Raw genomic sequence first — 21,161 nt, 5'->3', positions numbered from 1 at the left:
TTCTCCGGTGAGCGGGCTCGGGGGCCGGGGGCGCGTGGCCGCGGTCCGTCCAGGGGAAGGAGGGTGGCGCGAGGGTCGCGGGGCTCCCAAGGGCGCTGCAGGGCCCCGGGCGCGGCTCCAGCGGGGAAACCGGACAAATGAGGCGAGTAGGACGTTTCCTAAGTGTCAGGGACTGGGCAAGCACGGAGCTAACAGGAAAGGACCAGGAGGGAATGGGGAGCCCTACAACCAGAGCTTGGAGAGAGGAGGGCGGAGCGGCAGTAAGAGCCGTTGCCAAAAAAAATCTCACAATTTAAGCAACAGATAAGCAGGAGTGAAACAGGTTGAGTTCTGGCTGCCGGGTCAGTTTGCTGCGTAGAGCAAAGTTTCCTGAGGGCGACGTCGCTGGCGCCGCTGCAGTTTCAATCAGGAGGTGACGCGCAGGTGCCTTTACCTGAGCGTCGCTCCTTTCCTTTTAGGCAGCTCAGCTCACAAGGGGCGTCTCCACTTTAAAGAGCCGCGGAGACGCCGGGAAAACACTTGATTTAGTGAAAATAGCGCGAGCGGCCCTCGTGAAGGCTTAGGTTTGGATGAAACCTGGAAAGTAAACACCATTTCTTTCTTCTGAGCCCCACCACCACCTTCCCGGCCCACATGGGCTTAGATTCTGATTGTTGGTATCCTTTCAGGATCCCTTTAAGCTACTTAAAGCTCTTAGGTACCGGGTGCAATGTCATTTCCCTTGGTAGATACAAAGATAAAGGAATTCTCTATCTCGATATTCAGGTCTTTTTGAAATTTAAGAAAAAGTTGAAATTCACAGAAGCTAGAATGAAACATTTAACTGTTTCGCTTAAGAGAGAAAGTTGCTTCTCTGACCTTCCTTTCATCCCAAAGGTACCCTAGAGAAATGGGTGCTGTACTGGTGGGTTCCCACCACAGAGTATGGTTTCTCCCCTCCCCCACCCCACCCCACCCCTGCTGCTGACTAGTATAAACATTTAGAAACAATTAGAAAGTTGTGTAGAAAGAGACAAAATTGACTGCTTAATTAAAATAGAAACCTCCACATGTCCTGCTGCAGGCCTCTCCACACTCCCGGAGTGGAGTCCCCGAATCCCAGTGGAAAGGTGGGCATGGCTTTCTTTTTTCTTTTTTAATTCTTCTTTCGGCCTGACTTAGAGATAAAGAGTACCCTCATTTTTAAACAGGACAATGCAGGCAGCCTGTGTTTGCACATGTTCTCAAAACAAACTGGAATTTTGTGATAAACCCTGAAGTTGGGGAACCTTTCCCAAGGGAAAACAGAATTATTTGTGAGGTTTTCCACTGATTTAAAACTGCAGGGTTACTTCCCATTTACCCCCAGTGTTGTCTTTAGGTCCTTTGAAACAAGTGTGACAGGAAAATAAATCTTCCAGGACTGGGAGAAAAGCATAGGCCTTTCTGGGGGCACCATCAAAGGGTTCAGGGATTTGCTGCCTGGTTCATGGTGGTGGAGTGACTTGCCAGCCCTGGGTTTGTATACAAAAATGCCTCCACAGGGCCTCCTTGTTTTAGGCTAGTCTTTAATTCATTAGAGGACCTAGAATAGGAGCAGAGGTGTTTGGAGTGAGAATGATGGTGAAAGCTAAAACTATTAGGATTCCAAAAGGGGTTAAAAGACACCTCCTGATGGTCATTTTGGTTTTGTTTTTAAGCGGTGGTGTCTGTGGATGGGCGGCCCGTGAGACTCCAACTCTGTGACACTGCCGGACAGGTCAGTATCATGTTACAGCTCAGTGCTGGGAAAGGAAACAGCCTTTTAAAGATTTCCAAATAACCTTTGATTCCCCCAGTCAGTAACTAGGTCATTCTAAAGCCTCATGAAGTGGACCCACCCCTGCCGTTGGCCCCTCTCTGAGGGTGGGCAGGGGCCAGGGGTTGGCGGGCAGGAAGCAAAGGAAGATACCTCCAAACTAATAAAGCAGGATTTGGCCCAGCTCTGCATAGCCAGGCAAGGGAGGAAGCACGGTCAGGAACAGCTCTTATCTTATAGGAGTTTCTATTATTTACTCCCTGGTTTTTATGAAAAAGTTTCAGTGATGCTTTGTCGTCATTTCCCAAACTGTGTTAGTGATATCTTATAATCGTTTTATTAAAGGCCAGTGAGTCAGATATTTAAGAAATTTGTTCAAGAAAAAGATGGAATTTACATCAGTAAGGGTTAATATTTCCCTTCCTGAGCTATGGTTTGACTCGCTAGGACCAGCCCCATCCCTTGAAGCACAGATACATTTGTCAGAGCAGTCCTTAGCTGGAGGGATGAACTAACTGGGCTTATTCTATCCAAATTGTGAACGCTTTTTCTCAAGGGTTGGGCACTTGGAGGAAATAGCCAGGGAGTATAGGATTCCCTCACTGTGTTCCCCAGAAGAACCCCCGCCCCCCTTGGTGGGTACTCAAGTCATTAAAGTCAGGCTATGCCTTGTGAACACCCAGGGGTACTTGATTTTGGCAAAGTGATAGTTAATGAACTTGTCTCTCTGGTATGTTCTAGAGTTCAGCAAAGTTCCGGGGGTACTTTGTAGGCAGGTGAAAGTGCCCCCTTCACTTTCTGAGGTGCCATCACATGACTGTGTTTATGAAGGCATTGGCTTTCCACTGCCCCCCCAGAGCCTCATCTAAGCCAGAGCTTCCAAGTTGCTCACCTACTCTGGGACAGCAGATTCAGAGCTGAGGACAGATCTTATTTTTTAAACCTCAAGATGACATAAGACTGGGGAGCCTTGATCTCCAAGGAACACCAGGCTGGTGGAGGCCATAGCTTGGGAGTACCTCAGCTTGGAAAAACCAAGCACTGTCTGTATTCTATCGTCTGTAGAAAACAAAAATCAGGCTGGATGTGGTGGCTCATGCTCTTTGGGAGGCTGAGGTGGGAGGACTGCATGAGGCCAGGAATTTGAGAGCAGCCTGGGTAGCATAGCAAGACATCATCTCTACAAAATAAAAAAATTAGCCTGGTGTGGTGGCACTGCCTGTAGTCCCAGCCACCAGCCACTCAGGAGGCTGAGGTGAGAGGATCGCTTGAACCCAGGAGTTGGAGGCTGTACTGTAGTGAGCTATGATGGTGCCACTGCACTCCAGCCTGGCTGACAGAGCAAGCAAGATCCTGTCTCTTGGAAAAAAAAAAAAAAAAGAAAAAGAATACCGTCACTTCTAGTACTGAAATCTTTCTGAATGCCATGGTGGTATTTATAATTCAAACTCATTTTCTTGTATGAAGTGAGAATGCTTTGCCTACCAGGGGGCTCAGGTTTTCTGAGCCTTAGAACACGGAGGGCCGGTTGCGGTGGCTCATGCCTGTAATCCCAGCACTTTGAGAGGCTAAGACGAGTGGATCACAAGGTCAGGAGTTCAAGACCAGCCTGGCCAAGATGGTGAAACCCCGTCTCTACTAAAAATACAAAAGTTAGCTGGGTGTGGTGGCGGGCACCTGTAATCCCAGCTACTCAGGAGCCTGAGGCGGAGTTGCTTGAACCCGGGAGGCGGAGGTGGCAGTAAGCCAAGATCACGTCACTGCACTGCAGCCTGGGTGACAGAGTGAGATTCTGTCTCAAAAAAAATAAATAAAGAAAACACGGGCGGAGGAACATTTCAGTAAACATAGCCGTCTGACCTACTGAAGTCAGACCCTGAGGAAGAAGTCAGGAAAACACAGGAAGTCCAAAGGCACAGTTAGCAGGGAGCCTTACAGGGTGGAGCAGAAGCTCAGTGCACCTACCTGCCCCAGGATGTCACTCAAATATCACTGTCCACTGGACTCCCCATAAGTGTTGACTCTTCAAGCAGGATGCAGCTTCTGGAGCTGGGGTTTTATGCCCAGTGCCCAGCAGAGTGATAGCAGGGCGTCATCTCGTGGTTTTAGAATGGATGAACCGGAGGAAGACCAGGTGGTGGGGGTGCAAACATAAGTTGTGGACCTGCTCCTTAATAGACTTACAGTGTGGAGGAAAGACAAACTAGTTTATGGGAGCTTGTGAAGGAGCAAGCGAAGGGAAGAAAAGAGGCTCAGGCTCAGAGGTGCAGGCTGGTTGGGCCTGGCGGGAAAACCTCTGAGCAGAGTTTTGAAAGACAAATAGGAATTTTACCAGAAAAACTTTGCAAAAATGACTCTGAATCATCAAGGAAGAGTTAAATTGTTCCTTAGTATAATCTGTTTAAACATCAGGAAAGCACAAGCATCCCTTTAGAAGTATTTTTACACAAAACAGTTATAATTAAGGAAAAACGAAGGTTTTGGTACTACATTTGTAAGTTTCAGTTTATTTGGAAATTATTCTTCTGGCCTCTCAGCAATATTTTCAATGAGATTTACTGTATTTCTTAACCTTTGTGTACTGGTTAGAAGAGTACATCCAATTAAATAATGAATAAGACCACCATTGAAAAATTTGTAGAAAACCAACTTCGAAAACTATGAAAAATTCACTGCTGGTAAGATAAGTCAGGTTATTTGTGGTTTTGTTTTTGTTTTCCTGATCCCCCACTTATAAATTAGTCTTTATTTAGACTACTAGCCAAGCTGGTCAAAATGGTAGTTCTTTTCTACTCTCCCTAGTCCTGACCTGATAAAATACATTTTCAGGGACTCACTGTGATACCTGCCATGTTTTGTTATGGAGGAAGGAACACATACCTCTTCTAGGCAGTTGACATGAGAACCTTGAGGGTTAAGTGACTCCACTGACCTCCATTTCAGATGCCTGGAGAATCAATGTGAGCACAGATAGGTTGGAATTTGGGGATGTGGAGCTGGAGAGTGGGTTTCCCAAAGAAGTTGATGGGAGCAGAGTATGGATGGCTCTACAGGCTAAAGAAATCACTTCTTGTACCTTTGGCTTTTCATTTTAGGGAGGGTAGGTGAGTCTATAAGATGTCAAAAGGAGTTTTTAACACTGGGCTTACAGTCTCACTCAAGGGCAGATTGATCAGAGACAGACTGGAGACATGAAAAAACATACCTTTGGCAGAAGAGAAAAAAGTATTGCTGAAATAGGAGTAGTTCACTGGAGAATTGCCAGTAGAAGCTGAAAATTCTTCAGCCTTTTGACCCATAAGGTACTTGGAAAAATCTTATACTGGAAAAAAAAAATCAAGTTGCAGCTAGACCAGAGGGGTGTAGAATCCAGTCTCGTCTCTCTGCCCTGCCCACCCTGATCAGACTCCTATGCAGTGTCTGTACCACAGACCTGGCAAGCACATGCAGATTGCTTGGCCTCAGAATGCCTTTTCTTAAAGGTGCATTCCAGTTGTCCTCATTGCACGTGTGTACTGCATTATTCCATCAGATATCTAAGGTTTCTGGTCAGGCGCTGAGCAGGAGGGTCCAATTTCTGTTGTATTTCTCAAGCCCCTTTGCCAGAATCTCAAGAGATCTGGGGAGATAGCTTTCCAAAGCCCACTCAGAAGGCCCAGCCCTTGTGCTTGCCTTTATTTTTCTCAGTAATGCAACCCCAGATACCAGGGCACGGCCAGGGTGCAGCTACCTGAGGGGGCTGCCTTAATACTGGTCTCAGTTTTATACTTCTTTCTTTGAGGCCCTCTAAGAACAAAGGGAGCATTCCATTAAAAGATCTTCAGAACTGGAGCCATAGTCTACCTGGCTGTGTTTCTGTGTTTATTTATTCATCACAAAGTTGGCATGAAGAAACGTAAGTCATTCTTTTTCTTTTTAAAAATTTTTTGAGAGAGAGGGGTCTTGCTGTGTCACCCAGGCTGGTCTCAAACTCCTGGGCTCAAGTGATCCCCCGATTCAGCTTTGCAGGTAACTGTGACTATAGGCACATGCCACCACACTTGGCTAAGTCATTCTTTTTCAACTTTCGCTTACAGAAGCCTCACAAGTGACATTCTGAAATGCCATATTGATTGTTGAACATTTTAGCTGGTTGACTTTAATGTGATTAGTTGGTCAGTTGTTGTCCCATAATTGAAACATGGATCCTCAAATGGAGAAAGTACATTCAAATAAGTTACAGGTTTATTTTATACCAAGAGAAAAAAGCCACGGTTGGAGAATAATGTAGATATAGATAGTACTTGGTAAATCATCCGAGTGTGTCAATTGAGTAATGAAAAACATGAGTGCCATTGAACTTTTTCTTGTCATTGGGAAATTATTTACACCTGAGGATGGTTGGCACCAACAGATACACATTTTAAATAGGAAAGAGTAAATATTTTTCTACAAAAGAGTTGAACGAAAGTTTTCAGTTAGCTGAATATGGTGCTATAGGGAACTATAGGGTGTTTTCTATAAAGAAATGGTAATTTGGAGACCAACATCTCTCTGTTCACAACCAAATCCCTTCGTCTGCCGCTGTGCCTTGAGTGTAGGTGATGCTCAGTGTGTCTATTAAATGGATGACTGCGGGAGAGCATTGGCAGCACAACCATTGGTTTATTTGTAATCAACTCTAACTTAACCCATCCACTTCTCTGTACCTTAAGGGTAGGGTGGGCATGCCTATTCTCCAGTTCATATCTGTCCAAAGCACTGTACACGGAGGCCATGGGTATTGGCAGGACAAAGGAAGTAGGAGAAAATGTAGGAAGGAGGGAGGAAGAGAAGATACAGCCAGAATGAGGATGTATTAACCAGTGTCTGTATGTGGCATTGAGAAGCACAAGTTTTCTGAGTCACTGATGACAGTGGACTGACAAAGGTCCTCAACTCCATTTCTGGTCTGGCCTTGAGTCTGATTATCATTACTTTACTCTGCGTTGCTGTGTATGGTGTGGGCAGAGCGTGTGCACAGTGCAGATGGGATGAAATCGGCATCACTCAGAGCTGTTGTGGGGAAAGGCAGGGCTGGACTGGTAAAGAGAGGAGCTGTGTTCATGGACTGGGGTTGAGTGGGAGTCTTGAGGATCAATAAGGGTGTGGTCTGAATCTTGAAAGAGTAGCTAAGTACCAAGAATTGAGAATAAGTTTGGGTTACACTCAGCTGAAGGCTTAAGTCCATTTTACTTCTAGAACCCACCTGCTTTGAGCACTTTTTCTATGTTAAGCTGCAAGTAGGTCTTCAGTGTCAATGAACACGGTGAACGTGTTTGGCAGTGTTCAGACCATAGCTGGCCCTGAAAGCAGATGGCTGCCACACCTTTGCTGATGCGCTAGCCCCACTTGGGTAAACAGTAGGATCGTTTCAAGAATGCTGGCTCTTCCTTCTAGAACCAGTGGCTCTTCTATCACCTGCCGGACCCTTTCATGAAAAATGTGAAGATGATCTTTTTACTGATGAGAATTCATTAAAAAAATAACTTCTAGGTACTCTGCTTGGTTGCAGGATGAATTTGACAAGCTGAGGCCTCTCTGCTATACCAACACAGACATCTTCCTCCTCTGCTTTAGTGTCGTGAGCCCCTCATCCTTCCAGAACGTCAGTGAGAAATGGGTGCCGGAGATTCGATGCCACTGTCCCAAAGCCCCCATCATCCTAGTTGGAACGCAGTCGGATCTCAGGGAAGATGTCAAAATCCTCATTGAGTTGGACAAATGCAAAGAAAAGCCAGTGCCTGAAGAGGCGGCTAAGCTGTGCGCCGAGGAAATCAAAGCCGCCTCCTACATCGAGTGTTCAGCCTTGACTCAAAAAAACCTCAAAGAGGTCTTTGATGCAGCCATCGTCGCTGGCATTCAATACTCGGACACTCAGCAACAGCCAAAGAAGTCGAAAAGCAGGACTCCAGATAAAATGAAAAACCTCTCCAAGTCTTGGTGGAAGAAGTACTGCTGTTTCGTATGATGCTGGCAAGACACCCAGAAAGGCTATTTTCAGATGAAATCGATATTAGAAGCTATATTAGCTGAAACAACTTCTTTTACTGTGTAGAACCTATATCGAGAGTGTGTGTATATGTATTATAGGAGGAGCTCTCAATTTTATGTATTCTTTCTTGCCTTTAGTTTTCTTGTTGTTTGTTTGAGCTTAGGGATGAGATACTTATGCAAGATATTTTTGAAGTAAATTAAAATTTTTTCACATCTCTGGAAATTCAAGAGTTCTAGACCTCTGGTTAATTTATATCTAATATGAAGAAGACACCTCAAATCTGGATGTCAAGAATGAAGCTCTGCTACATTATAATGTACAGAAGAGCAAAAGGGAGGAACGCTATGGTTAACCCTCTCTTGATTAAGGGCTACTTAATGCACAGTGCATTATGTACACGGGTCAATCATGGTAAGAACAGTTCTTAGCTTTGAAACTCCATGCAAACCATGCCTTTTTTTTTTTTTTTAAAGGAGCAAAAATCTGGGAAAAAAATAAGAAACCTCTGCCTACAAAACCTCAAACCAGTCACTTTTGTCATTTGCTAATACCCGTTGCTTATGATTTAAAAACAACAGGCAAAAAACATGCCACTGACTCTATGGCACTGTGTAGACAAAAAAGGAGACTTGCTGATTGGGACTTTTCTTTCTTAGACCAGTTGTGTTGACACGTATGAACATAGACAAAGTGCTGTGTGGAGGAAAGCAAGTGTTAGTCGGTAGTTCTCATGTTTTAGGGAGTGGTTCCTGCGGAGATCAGAAAGTGACATTTGCTTTCGGTACTGTAACACATGCACCAAGCTGCCTCAGTGCTAGGTAACAACGGCAACAGGGAGCACCTATCTGGATTGTTTTTAAACTTCCATACTCAAGCTGTCTCTTCGGCAGGGAGGTGAATACTCTTGAAAGGCCAACAGCAAATGTCTGTGGGACACAACACAGATCATTTTTTCTTAAGTCAGCCAAGATGTACTTCTCTGTGTGCACACCCACGCACACTCATGCACACAGATACATAGGTCTGTATGGCTGTATTTGCTGTTGATTCAGACTTTTACACAGTTAATGGGGAAAAGCATGGCCACAAACACAGATGTTAGGGAAGCGTGGCTTCCTTTTCTTGTTGACACTTTTTTGAACCAACATCTTTTTTATTATATTCAGAATATGTTTTTAAGTGTATCTTAATATATACATTTTTGAGGACATCTTAAAACTAAACGAAAAATAAAATGAACATCTCTTGAAACCTGTTAAAACAACCAGTTAAAGCCACAGATGGCTTTCAGGGCAGTAGCAGCAGAGGCCAGCGGACTCTGAGGACTCCTGAGGGGCGGGGCGTGTGGCCAGCCAGGTGCATGCCGGGACCCTGGCCCCCATGCTTGGCTGCTTCCTGTGACAGTGAAATACATCCTTCAAGGTGGCAGCTTTTAGGGCTGAATCTTCTGGAGAAAATGTGCCATCTCAGGAGAGTAGTTTTTACTCTGGTAGGAATGCTTCCCAGACACCACAAGGCAGCCTAAACACTCTGAGTTACAGCGTGGGGCTTACGGTGGGTGAACCAGAGCCACCAAAGTCACTTCCACAACTAACGAGGGAAATCTGTAAAGCCAGTTAGATAGAAGAGTTTTATTTTTCTGTGGGTTTTGTGTTGTCTTTTTTATATTAAAAAGAAATCCAGTTTGTGTTTTTCTATAGAAAAAGTAAAAGTTCAGGTTATACTTTAGGTTAGGGGTTCTATTTATTCCTGTTATTAAATAAAATTAACAAATTTCTTTGTTTAACAAAAGATTAATCTTTAAACCACTAAAATACATAGACTATTAACTATTGATTATTCAACACATTGGAATTGATGTCGGTCATAGTTTTCTGGAGCATTTAGTTACAACCTGAAGGAATAAAATGATTTGTGGAAAAGCTTAAAATAGACCTAATCGAATACAGTCTCATCTTGCCGTGCCTGACTTACCTATCTGTGGAAAGCTAGGCTTCCCAGGCTGGGCTCTGCCTGTCTGGTGTCCAGAGGTGTGGGAGGGAAGATGAGTTATTTAACTGGTAAGCGATTTGAAACACTATTTTTATATTAAAGTAAATAGCATGGAGTATAGTGCAAATTCATTTTTAAGATAGAACACAACACTTGAAAGAAGTTTTATGCATGTGACAGTATATGGGGCTGCAGTTGGTCTCCCTGGAGAGGCCTTCCGCACCTCCTGCCTTTAGGCCACGGGTGGAAAGTGCTTAGTGAAGTATACCTGTGTGGCCCAGTTCTGAAAGCTTTATGCAAACAGTTGAATTTTAACTGGGGTTGATAACACCTTGGACTGTTAGTGTTAAAAATCTAGTGGGTTGACCTTTAAATGCAACAGTTTTTAAAATATATTGCTGCATTTTATAGAATAGTAAAGGTACGATTATACTTGAGATTTTCCTCCATTTTTCTTTCTTTGTGAACATAGTTTGGGGCCGAAAATGTTTTTAAAGTATGTGCTTAAGTTAAATATAAAGTTGGTTTGCTTCAAAGCTAAAAAATTGTTAAACTTGCAGCTTGGTATTGCAGAGAAGATTTTATAAAAATTTTGCTTTAGAGAATGCCACTTTGGCTGAACTACAAGTGTGGGCCACCGTTATAATTTAAGAATACAGCATACTTCAAAACTGTTTGTTTTCTCTTGTTACCATGTATGTATAAATGGACCTTCTATAACCTTGTTCTCTGCTTGACAGACTCAAGAGAAACTACCCAGGTATTACACAAGCCAAAATGGGGGCAAGGCTTTCTCTCCAGACTATCGTAACCTGGTGCCTTACCAAGTTGTGCTTTTCTGTTTTCAAGTGTAAATGATGTTGAGCAGAATGTTGTACTTGAAAATGCTATAAATGAGATGGTATGAAATAAATTCTGACCTATGGAAATAATGGCTCTTGCCTTTTCTATCAAAGAATTTTGTTGGAGGTGTTTAGCCACATCTTGAAGAAGCACTAGTTGGGAGGCATTGTGACATACACTGAGAGGCGTTCTGGGAATGCATCTCCAACCAATTTGAAGTGCTAATTCATTCAGCATGGGGTTCTCTGAATTCTGGAGCCACAGTCTTGACAGTAAGCACCCGCTGGCTACATGTTCCTCACAGATTGTGTGCTGATGTCCCAGTGTGTTGGAAGGAGCACTATTCTTGGAGCCAAAAGTCCGGGCTCAGAGAAGCACTAGTGTGGGATGAAGCTGAGACAGCCAGCGATCTGAGCCTCAGTTTCCTCATCTGGAAACAGTACTGCCTTTCTCACTGGGCTGTCTGAATGCTGAACCTGCAGAGGAGACATCCAAGATCTGTAAATCACCTGCAAGAGGTTAGAGTCAAAGGCACCGTGAGCCCTTACCAGCCATAGAGCTGAGGACCAGGATTCCCAGGTCCTGAGGGTGCCGAGAGGTGCTGTTGTGTTCTGTGTGATTTCTTCAGTTTCTTGAAGTCCGTCTTCTCATCATGCCATGAGGATGCAGCCCTTGTACTGAGGGCTCTGGGAAATGGGACCCTGGGGAGACGACTATTCTGAGGGGCTGGAAGTTTCTTGCTTTTACCCTCCAGCCTCAAGGTCATCCTGTGAAGGATGGAGCCATCCACTTTGCTCCACATGGCGCTGCATAGGCCATGATACAACTTTTAGGAGTACCCACTGGATGTTCAGCCACAATGAATGGGAACACTGCATGGCATGCAACTAAAACTACTGTACCACCTAATTCCACACATGGCTGGGGGGTGCCAAAAGCACCCCAGGCGCTGGTTTCCCGGCCTCCACAGGGCAGCTGACCCCAGCCCAGAGGGACTCAGAGGTTTCTCTACAGCCAGTCCCAGGCTGTCTCCCTTGTCCTGGCCAGGCCTTCCTGGGACACATGGACAGAGCATCCAGCCATTGTAGAGGAGGTGACCATGTGCTACACTGAGGCATTTGTGGATTCAAAGGGAGTGAAGGAATGAGAAGTATTTGGGAGAGAAGTGTTTTAAAAGGAAAGAAGGTTCCAAGGCCCCAAGGCAGAAGGGCATCTGGTATGTCCCAGAGGCCAGTCACAAGATAAAAGGAGTACAGGGAGAGATAGGGAGATGATGTCAAGATGGTGATAATGGGAGGTGATGGTGGCAACCACGGACATGGGGAGGAGTCAGGCTGTTTGGGCTTGAATTCTGGCTCTGCCACTTACTGGTTCTGATTCCTTAAGCTCCTTAGCCTTTTAACCCTTCTGAGTCTAAACAACTTTCTAACCTCTCAAGTGGATAAGCATGGCACTTACCCAATCAGCTGATGCTTTCATCCCCTGATGAAATGAGGTTATGGATGTAAAGCGCTGGTACACAGTAAGCATTCAGTAAATGCTCACTCTGCATGGTCTTCCTAGTAGACCCATTTCAATGATTCCTTTAATTTCCTTCACAGCAGGACCCTCAGTCCATGAGCTCGGGTCCCTGTGGGCATCCCACTGAGATGACAATTGATTCCTAAGGATTTCCGTCTTCATTTCTATTAAATTTTATGAGGCTTACACTTTTAATGGGTAATAGCACATTCATTTTTTTTCATTTCCACTAATTTTATAAAATCAGAGCAACATTATATAGATCACACTCCTCGTTGCACAGGCTGGCTCTGTGGAACAAAGCTGCCGCGGCTGCTGCTGCTGACCTGGTGGAACTGTCGGGGGCGGTCCACCTCTCTGAAAACTGACAAGTGAATCCTGCAGATGGTAAAGCAGGAAGCTGTGAATTCGGTGTACAAAGGTAGTTTAGAGAGTCAGTAGGCAAGATTGTGACCCAGTCATCATGTGGAAGTCACAGATCTGCCGTGTTCCTCAGCCCTGTGCTGGGCTATCCCTTGACTCTTGTCATGCAAGAAGCTCTTGCTGCAGACTGGCACATTCTTATATTTTTACAGTTTTCGTTTAACAGCCCGAGTCACCCAACCACAGTTTCCCCTGTTATCTGGTACAATGTGCAATACTAACAATAAAACCAAGTCTTGAACAGGCACAGAGTGCACATGAAAGATGCATGTGGTTGGGAACCCAACATTTATCTTTAAAAAGAGAAGACATTCTGGAGCAGAAGATCCCATTGCCCTTTGCTGCTTTCCTCCTAAATGTCCCACAGGTACTTCAAACTTAACTCATTGTATTAGCTTCCTTTGGCTGCTATAAGTTGCTTAAAGCAACACAGATTTATTACGTTATGGTCTGGAGATAAGAAATCTGATATGGGTCTCATTGGCTAAAATCAAGACGTTGGCAGGGCTGTGTTGCTTTCTGGAGGCTCTAGAGGGGAATTGGTTTTCTTCCCTTGAATTTGGGTACCAAAAATGTTGATGTGAATATTTTACATTTTTACCTGGCTTTGCCTGAGATGGAGAAACATTCTCCATATAGCAGCTTCTAGCATTTCCTCTCAATCCAACAGCAAGCGGTATAACATCAATGTGACATATGCTGATTGTCACTTTGGAAAACATTCCCATAAGGGCATGTATTCTTACAGTCCAAGCATGCTGTTTTGGGTGTATTCTTACAGTCCAAACTTAAAGCATAAATAGAACTTAGACATTCTAGTATATCCCTTAGTACACAAGCTTTTGGAAATACCAGTTTCATTGGTCACTCTTTGACAGTTGCTGGATAATAGCTGGTTCAGGGTTTCACTTTAAGACAAGTATCAGTATTGTAAGTGGCTGTTGGAAAAACAATTCATGTGCTTCAGGAGTAAATATAAGAAATGATTTTACCATGAAAATCAGAAAGATTGACTACTCTTTGTGCTCCAATTTGTCATGGATTTAGACTATACCAGACCCAGCGGACTGAGTCAGAATTCTGTTTTGAATCTGCTCAAGTATCTCTAGTAAGAGATACTCAATAGGAACTTAGGACTGATGTATCTAAAATGTCACCAACCACAGCAGTATCAATTGAAATAGTTAGACTGGCTTGACTCATGTATTTATCAAAGGTTTTACTGATCAAAAAACATACAGAAAAGTCATCTAGAACTCCTTAACTTCTCCCTACTCTGAGTGTCTTCCCCCTGTGTCCCTTCTCTCTCCTGGCTCTTCCTGGGTTCCTATGTTTACTCTGAGATAAAATCTCAGACCATGAAGCTAGGAGGGCTGCACATAGGTTATTATTGTGCATTAATGATCTAAAACCAGACACAGTAACTGATGAGTGGATTTGCAATGCATTAATTTATCTACACAATTTACCTCCTTTGTTACCTTATTTCAGCCTAAGGGATGAGAATGAAGCAGAGTCATTATATGAGTAATTATTGCCTTTGTGACAAACTTAAATGATTTTTGTGGTTGGCCCTTGCGTGGCTGAGAGCCTACCGAAAGTTAGACAGTCCTCCATGTCACCAGCCACATGGTTAATCGGCCCAGTTGTCCTACTCAGTGCCCCTTTCTTTACACTGGCTCCTTTTCTAAATCACTTCTCCGTCACCCCCAAAACTGATCAGGTACTGCTGAAAGTCAAGAAATGAAGAAATGTTTCAATAAATATTATAATACCTGAAATTTATGAACCACATTCATTTATTGGGCATGAAAAATATTTTAACAATTGCCCTAGCCTGTCAAAATCTCCTCTTGACCAAGTTGTGATGTAAATGAATAAATAAATATATCACCTCTTCTAACCTCACACTATCCATGTGGACATGCATAGGATTGGTTGCTATTATCCTAATTATTAGAGAGAGAAACAAAATGACTAATTTGCTAAGGAACTTTGCCTGAGGTAGGTAGAACTATTACTCCTTGAGGATATTTTAAGCCTTAATTTCCCTTCTCCCTTTCTGCTCTTGTGTAGAGAGGATATAGAGGGACTCTTTAAAACCTCCAGTAGAGATACACCAGTTTAGTTGTTGCTGTGTAACAAGCCACCCCAATACTTAGTGGCTTAGAGCAACAGCTACTTATTCTTTCTCGTGATCCTGTGGGTGGACGGGACTCAGCCAAGCACTTCTTTTGCCTCAGTTGTACCTGTGTGGTTGAGGGATAATGTACAGCTCAGCTGGGGTGGACCATCTAAAAGCTCCCACCTTCAGAGCTCTCTGCCTGTGCCCTCTTATCTTCAGTAGTCTAGCTGGAGTTTCTTTATAGCATGGAGACAAGACCGACTTCGTAACAGAGTGTACCACGAGAGGCAGCTCCAGTGTGCAAGGGTTTACCAAGCCTCTGTTTACACCCTGCTTATTAATGTTCATGGGTCAAAGCCAGACCTAAAACCAAGCCCAGAGACAATGTGTGTGGGGGTGGGGGAAGAAGTTGCACAAGTACATGAGCCCTGGGCAGTATGTTTGCTTGGGCCTGCCAAGTGGATTCAAGTTGGAAAGGGAGGCAATGGCTGCTAGGGTTGGTGCACTCCACTGCTCATGTCTATCTTGGGTGAAGAGAGGTGGATCATACATATTATTGTGCAGGTGGAGAACACAACTGGTTTAGAAGTCAGGGCTTTTGGTGGTAAAAGGTGTATCAGTCACCTTTATTCTTTTAGTCAGTGTCTGACTATTCAAAGGGTGAGAAAACATATTGTCTAAACTGCTGAATCTTGCTCCTCTACGGGAAGAGTGCACACTTCCAGTGAAGGAAAATTGGCACCCTGCTGAATGAGCAGAGGCAGCTGGCTGAGATAGAGGCTGGATGTTTCTTTAGATGGCAAACCTACATTGTAGAATGGACAGAATTCAGCTTTCATTTGGACAACTGGAACAACATAGCACCTAGGATATAGGAAGCCCTTTTTAAAAACATGTATTAAAATTGCTATGATTATCAGCATGATTCTCAGTAGTTGTGTTCCATACAGAACTGAAACTACTCTCCACCATTCATTACATAGTCATCTCCCAAAGCAGTAGAATTGGTTTACAGAAGGTGGTTTTATTCTCCACACTGCCCCCTCCCTGACCAAGGCATTTTCATGGGTAGTTGTGCGACAGGATGCTATATGGCACCATCTGATTTTGACTGATACCGCTCTTCTGATATGCCCTGTCTGTCCACATTTTTGAGACATCAGTTTGCTTTTCTCTTGCAGGCAATTAGTAATATGCCCACATTTGGGATTTAAATGAGAGTGACTGCTGTGGGGCAGCATGTGCACAATGACACCAGGACAGGCTGCATGGCACAGAGCTGAGAGGACCATCCAGTATCACCAGGGCCCCAGGAAGACGGGATCATCATCCTGTCCTTGTCACTGACTAACTCTATACATTTATACGATAAGTTTAATTTCCTTGGCCTTTAATTTTTTCAACCTCACCAGGAGCTAAAGTCATGAAATCTCTACTGTTCTTTTTCACCATTATTTTAAGATAATTAAAATTCTTTTCACCCTTGACCTCCACAGGTTTAGGATTTTTCATTTTAAGCAAAATCAATATGACATTAAGATATTCGTAGTTCTCACCAAACTCCAAGTAGAGAAAATTATGTCCTGAGATAGTTGGGCTCGGCATGGATCCGGAGACCCGGTCACATGCTCGTGGTCAGAGGCGTGTCAGCAGTGTCCCTGCCTAGATGGGGAAGGAAGAGGCAGCTTTGGAGCTTCAGAGGATGGAAGAGTCCTTGATAAATAAAGGGTTTTCCAGGAAGACAGAAAATCTCTTGCTTTCTGACACACAAGGAGTTCAGGGAGTGGAATCTTCACTAATCAAAACCTGGTTAATGTGAAAAAGAAAAAAAAAGAAAGTAAAAATTACAAAGAAAAATGACTCACATAGTACAAAATAGAGAAAACAGTGAAGCTGATTAAAGAGGGTATGGCCCATGTGAGTTTGTTTGCTGTTATCTCTATCAAGAAAAGCATTTGTGATGCACCTATCTGTGCATGCCAATGTGATAATCAGCGCACAGAATCCTTGACCTTCAAGAACTTACTCTGTGGCATATGGAAAGTCATCTAGAGATAAATGTGCTTCCCCTTGGAGTTGGGGTTCTCACTGGGATTTTCCAAGTTAATGAGTCTCTCTTGGGGAGCCAGAGTGATCACTTATCGACTCAAAAACAATTAACTTTTTAACAATTAAGCATAGCCTCCAACCACAAATATTCCACAATTTAAACAACAACATGATTATGGAAAAGATGTGTCAGTCCTTGAGTATTTGTTAATTAGCGACTTTTATCTTGCCAACCCTCTGAAGAGCTTGACAATTTGACGCTTAACAAATATTGGAAAAATTATTACTGTGCCTGTGGCTTTTGTGGATGGTGAATAAAGAATGAATCACAGGAATTTCAGGAAGAAGTTACATTTGGAAGCCACCATTAGCGACTTATATTAATACTTTCTAATTATAAAAAATATATTCTCATTTTAAGATTATTAGAAAAACAGAAAAACTTGAAAAAGAGAGAAAAACAATCATAGTTTCATCACCTAATGGCAGATGCTATTATATTTTGCATTTTTAAAAAAATCTGATTTCTTTTTAGAGACGGGGACTCACCATGTTGCCCAGGCTGGAGTGTAGTGGTTATTCACAGGCATATGTCTAAGCTCACTACAGCCTTGAACTCCTGGTTTCAAGCAATCCTCCCACCTCAGCTTCTTGAGTCGCTGGGATTGCAGGCTCACACAACCACACTGGCACATTTTGGCATTTTTAGTCTAGTACTTTCTTTTGTGCAACCGTGTTTCCTCCTCACTGTTCCTCCTCCCCTTGCCTACTTATTGTTAGACACATTTTGTAGGTGTTACCCAGACAAAGTTGGGTCAATCTGTCCTGGCTTTATGACTTTGATAAAATCAGCTTCAACTCCCTTTCTCATATCCTATGGGAAGTTCAGAGACCTCCTCAGGGTTTCTGGTGTGGACTTCTCGCTTGTGCTGTAATGTCCATTTTGACTTTGTTTTTGTCTTGTAAATGTTCTTCAGTCTTTCATCGTAATTCGATCCAAACGAGGGACTGGACCCCTCTCTTTAGCTCTCTCATGTGTGAACATCAGCTTCATCCTTCCTCTTCAGAGTAGGAACAATGTGGTTTTGGGCACTGACTCCAGATCCAGCCTGAGTCAGTCGTGATAATTCCATTCCTCTGCCAAGAATCATTTTAGGAAACAGGTTTAAGCCAATCAGCGCATGGCATTTCCCTGGTGACAGTTCTCAGTTCAGGAGCAAGTACATTCACTAAATTATTCCAATCAGACTGAAGGAGGGGGAAGTTTAATTCCACAGTTAGATAAGAGACTCTCTCTCCTACTTGTCAAGAATATTGTCCCAGTTGGCAACCGCTTGCCTCTGTAAGACTAGAGCTCTCAAATGGAGGACAGAGTGAGGAAATAAAAAAGCCTGAACTTCTGAGTCTCCACTTTCACGAGCCAACAAAAATCCTTTATAGTTTAAGCTCTCTTGAGACAAGCATCCTATTACTTGCTGCCAAAAGCATATTAACTTTTATATCATCTTTCCTCCCTGTGTCTTACCCCCAATAATATTCACACAAATTAGCTGTGTGCTAGAAATTTTTTGGAGATAGGGGTTTATATCTCAGAACCATAAAACATGTAATTTAACATTGATTATTGAATATAACATTTTTCTTTAGTCATTTCTGTCTACATTTTTATTTCCTAAGATACAGAGTAATTTGATTTTAAGCAGATTTTTGCTTCAACGGATCCACTGACAACGGTGGGCAGAAGCAATAACGGGTATTTCAGAAACACGATCAGGATGTGTAAAAGCTGCTTTTGGAAAGCACTGTAAGGAAATTATCCTGGAGACAGCATGCAAATGGAGCGATCAGCTTGTAGGTAAAGGTGCCTGGGCTCCAAGTGTTCAGAGTCTGCAAACTCTGAGTGGGTGTGCCTGTCCTCGGGGAAAAGGGCTCAGGGAGATGGCTTTATTTCATGCTGAGGCCTTACTATGTTACAGATTGCACCGGGGGTTTGGGGATAAAGAATTAAAGAGCTATTATTGCCGCTGTTGGCAAGAGGCTCAGAATGAACTGGGCAGATGTCAAGCGGAGCAAGGGCAGAGTCCAGTGGGTAAGGATCCGTCTTTCCGGTTCAAATCTGTGCTTTGCGACCCCTCAGGCCCCTGATCCATCGCAGCTGGGGTTCAGGAGCCAGCGCGTGTGTTGAAATATCTTGGCCGGCTCACCAGGCCCGCGGGAAGTCCTGCGAGGCCATGAGGTTTTCCCAGGCCTGGTCGCCCCTCCTGGTCTGCGTTTATTTTGAGTTAAAATCGCTCTGAACCGGCCTGCTCCCTCAGCCTGTCTGAGGGAGGTCCAGGTAGACACCGCCTGCCGCGTGGTTTTCCTTTTGGGTGACTCCCGTCCCCCTCCATCACCTCACATAACTGCGTGGGATAAAGTCGGCGGTGGGTTCAAGTGTTTTGCGCTCCCTCCACCTCCCCCAACCCAGTGCAGCCCCGGATGCTGAGTCTTCATCCTGACCCTGGAATTCTGGGGACTGCGCCATCTTTTTAGACTCCCTGCTCCTCGTGACCTCCCAGGTCAACCCGTACTCCTCCCCAGTTCTCCCCACACTGCCTTGGGGGACCCCCCAACCCTCGTGCTGGAGGAGATGACCTGCACCTATTTCGTGACCTCGGTGTTTCTTTTGCACAGATCGCTTCCCCTGGCTGGGCTGGCTGCAGTGCGTTTGCCTTCCCAGCACCACTGGAACTGTTCTTCCAGGCAGTGGCCTCCTTCCCCCAGTATCTGTGAATGTTCACGGGGCTGGGTCGGGGACAGAAATCGACAGACTGAGGGACAGCTAGAAAGTCTGGGAGGGAGAAGAATGAGATACAAATCAGAGGACAGAGGAGTTGGACTTAGAGACTAACAGTAGAGAAAAAGGGTGAACCAGCAGGAGACGCAGGAGAAGAGGATACGGATTGAAAAGGGCTCTCCAGAGATGACGCGGAGCAAAGCAGGGTGGAGGTACCTTGACCAGTGGTAGCAGAAGTGGTGTGAAAAAGGGAGATACAGGGTGAGGGGAATAAAAGAACTGGGACCGCGAAAGGCAGAAAGACCTGGTGCCCGGAGGGAAAAAGAGCAATGTGACAGGGAAGGGACTTAGTAAGTGGAAGGAGCCATAGTTCAGGAGGGGGATTGTGACAGGGAGAGTCAGGGGCAGGGGACTGGGGGGACAGAGATGGGGAGAAAGATGCAGGAATACATGCAGTTAGGAAATAGTCAAAATTTGGGGAGAAAGAATGACAGGAAGTGAAACAGAGAGGTTGCAACAGAATAGGGCCAAACACCCTGTAGGCGGAGGAAAAGAGAGATGTGAGAAACAAAATAACCAGCAGACATGGAGAGTGAGAACATGCAGAAATGGATAAAAAAGGAAGAGAGAAGGAAAGAGATATCTAAGAGGAGAGAGAGAGACAAATGAATGACTTGGATTTGCACACATGGACTCCAGGAAGATTAGGAGTGGTCAAGCCTTCGAGTCCAGATCCTCAGGGATGGGAGTTTATATTTCTGAAGGGCACACAGTAAATGCTGTCTGACCTTGAAGCTCTGGGGGAGATGACTCTGGGGCTGATGTGTGTGTCGTTCAGTCCGTGGTCATAGGGATGGGAAGGACCCTCCACTGAGCTCTCACTCATCCCAGCTATGGAGAGGGGCTTGGGCTTGTCTCCTTGGTCTGGAGAGTGGCCATCCCCAGCACTGGAACTGATTGTCTATGATGTGTGAAGATCACTCTAAGAATTCTTTGCGTAGGGAGGAGGAGGGGAATCAACTGAGATTTCTTCAGTCCTGCTCTGTGTCCTGCTGGGGGACCCCCGGACCTCTTACCTAAACGGCACCACACCTGATAAGAAAGATATTCCTGGGCATGTTTAAGAGATCAGAAAACAGAGGCTACAGACTTTAAAAACATCATCTGTAGTGACACAGATTATAAGTGAAAGAGCAGGACTTTAAAATGAGATCTGTTTGACTCTAAAATGTATGTCTTTTCCTTAAATTATTACAGCTGCAGTTATATGCTAAAGAGGGGTAAATAAAATGAGAAGCAGGATAAGAAGAGAACATCAAAAACAAGTCAAGAGGTAAAAATGAGAATAAGTGAGGAAAGATCAAATACATTATGAAACTCAGACTAGGCTGGGTACAGTGGTTCACACCTGTAATCCCAGCACTTTGGGAGGCCGCGATGGGCAGATCATTTCCATGGGAAATTTACCAGGCATGGTGGTGCATGCCTGTAATCCCAGCTACTCGGGAGGCTGAGGAAGGAGAATCACTTGAACCCGGGAGGTGGTGGTCGCAGTGAGCCGAGATCACGCCATTGCACTCCAGCCTGGGCAACAAGAGCAAAACTCTGTCTAAAATTAAAAAAAAAAAAAAAAAAAAAA

General features: G+C 44.3%; 1 protein-coding gene across 1 annotated transcript in view; it reads left to right on the top strand.

Moving 5' to 3' along the window:
• Window positions 1-10,717, top strand: part of RHOU (ras homolog family member U) — an 11,805-nt gene extending 1,088 nt beyond the window's left edge. Inside the window, exons 3-5 of the mRNA XM_011933440.1 lie at window positions 13-260; window positions 1,680-1,738; window positions 7,311-10,717. Coding sequence (XP_011788830.1) covers window positions 13-260; window positions 1,680-1,738; window positions 7,311-7,766 — 763 coding nt within the window. The 3' untranslated portion in view covers window positions 7,767-10,717. The remainder of the gene's footprint in view (window positions 1-12; window positions 261-1,679; window positions 1,739-7,310) is intronic.
• The last annotated feature ends 10,444 nt before the right edge of the window (window positions 10,718-21,161 follow it).

Source organism: Colobus angolensis, unplaced genomic scaffold (genome assembly GCF_000951035.1).
Source record: "Colobus angolensis palliatus isolate OR3802 unplaced genomic scaffold, Cang.pa_1.0 Scaffold126, whole genome shotgun sequence".
Lineage (NCBI taxonomy): Eukaryota > Metazoa > Chordata > Mammalia > Primates > Cercopithecidae > Colobus > Colobus angolensis.
The sequence above is the reverse complement of the archived record's forward strand: the minus strand, read 5'-3'. Positions and strand labels throughout refer to the sequence as shown.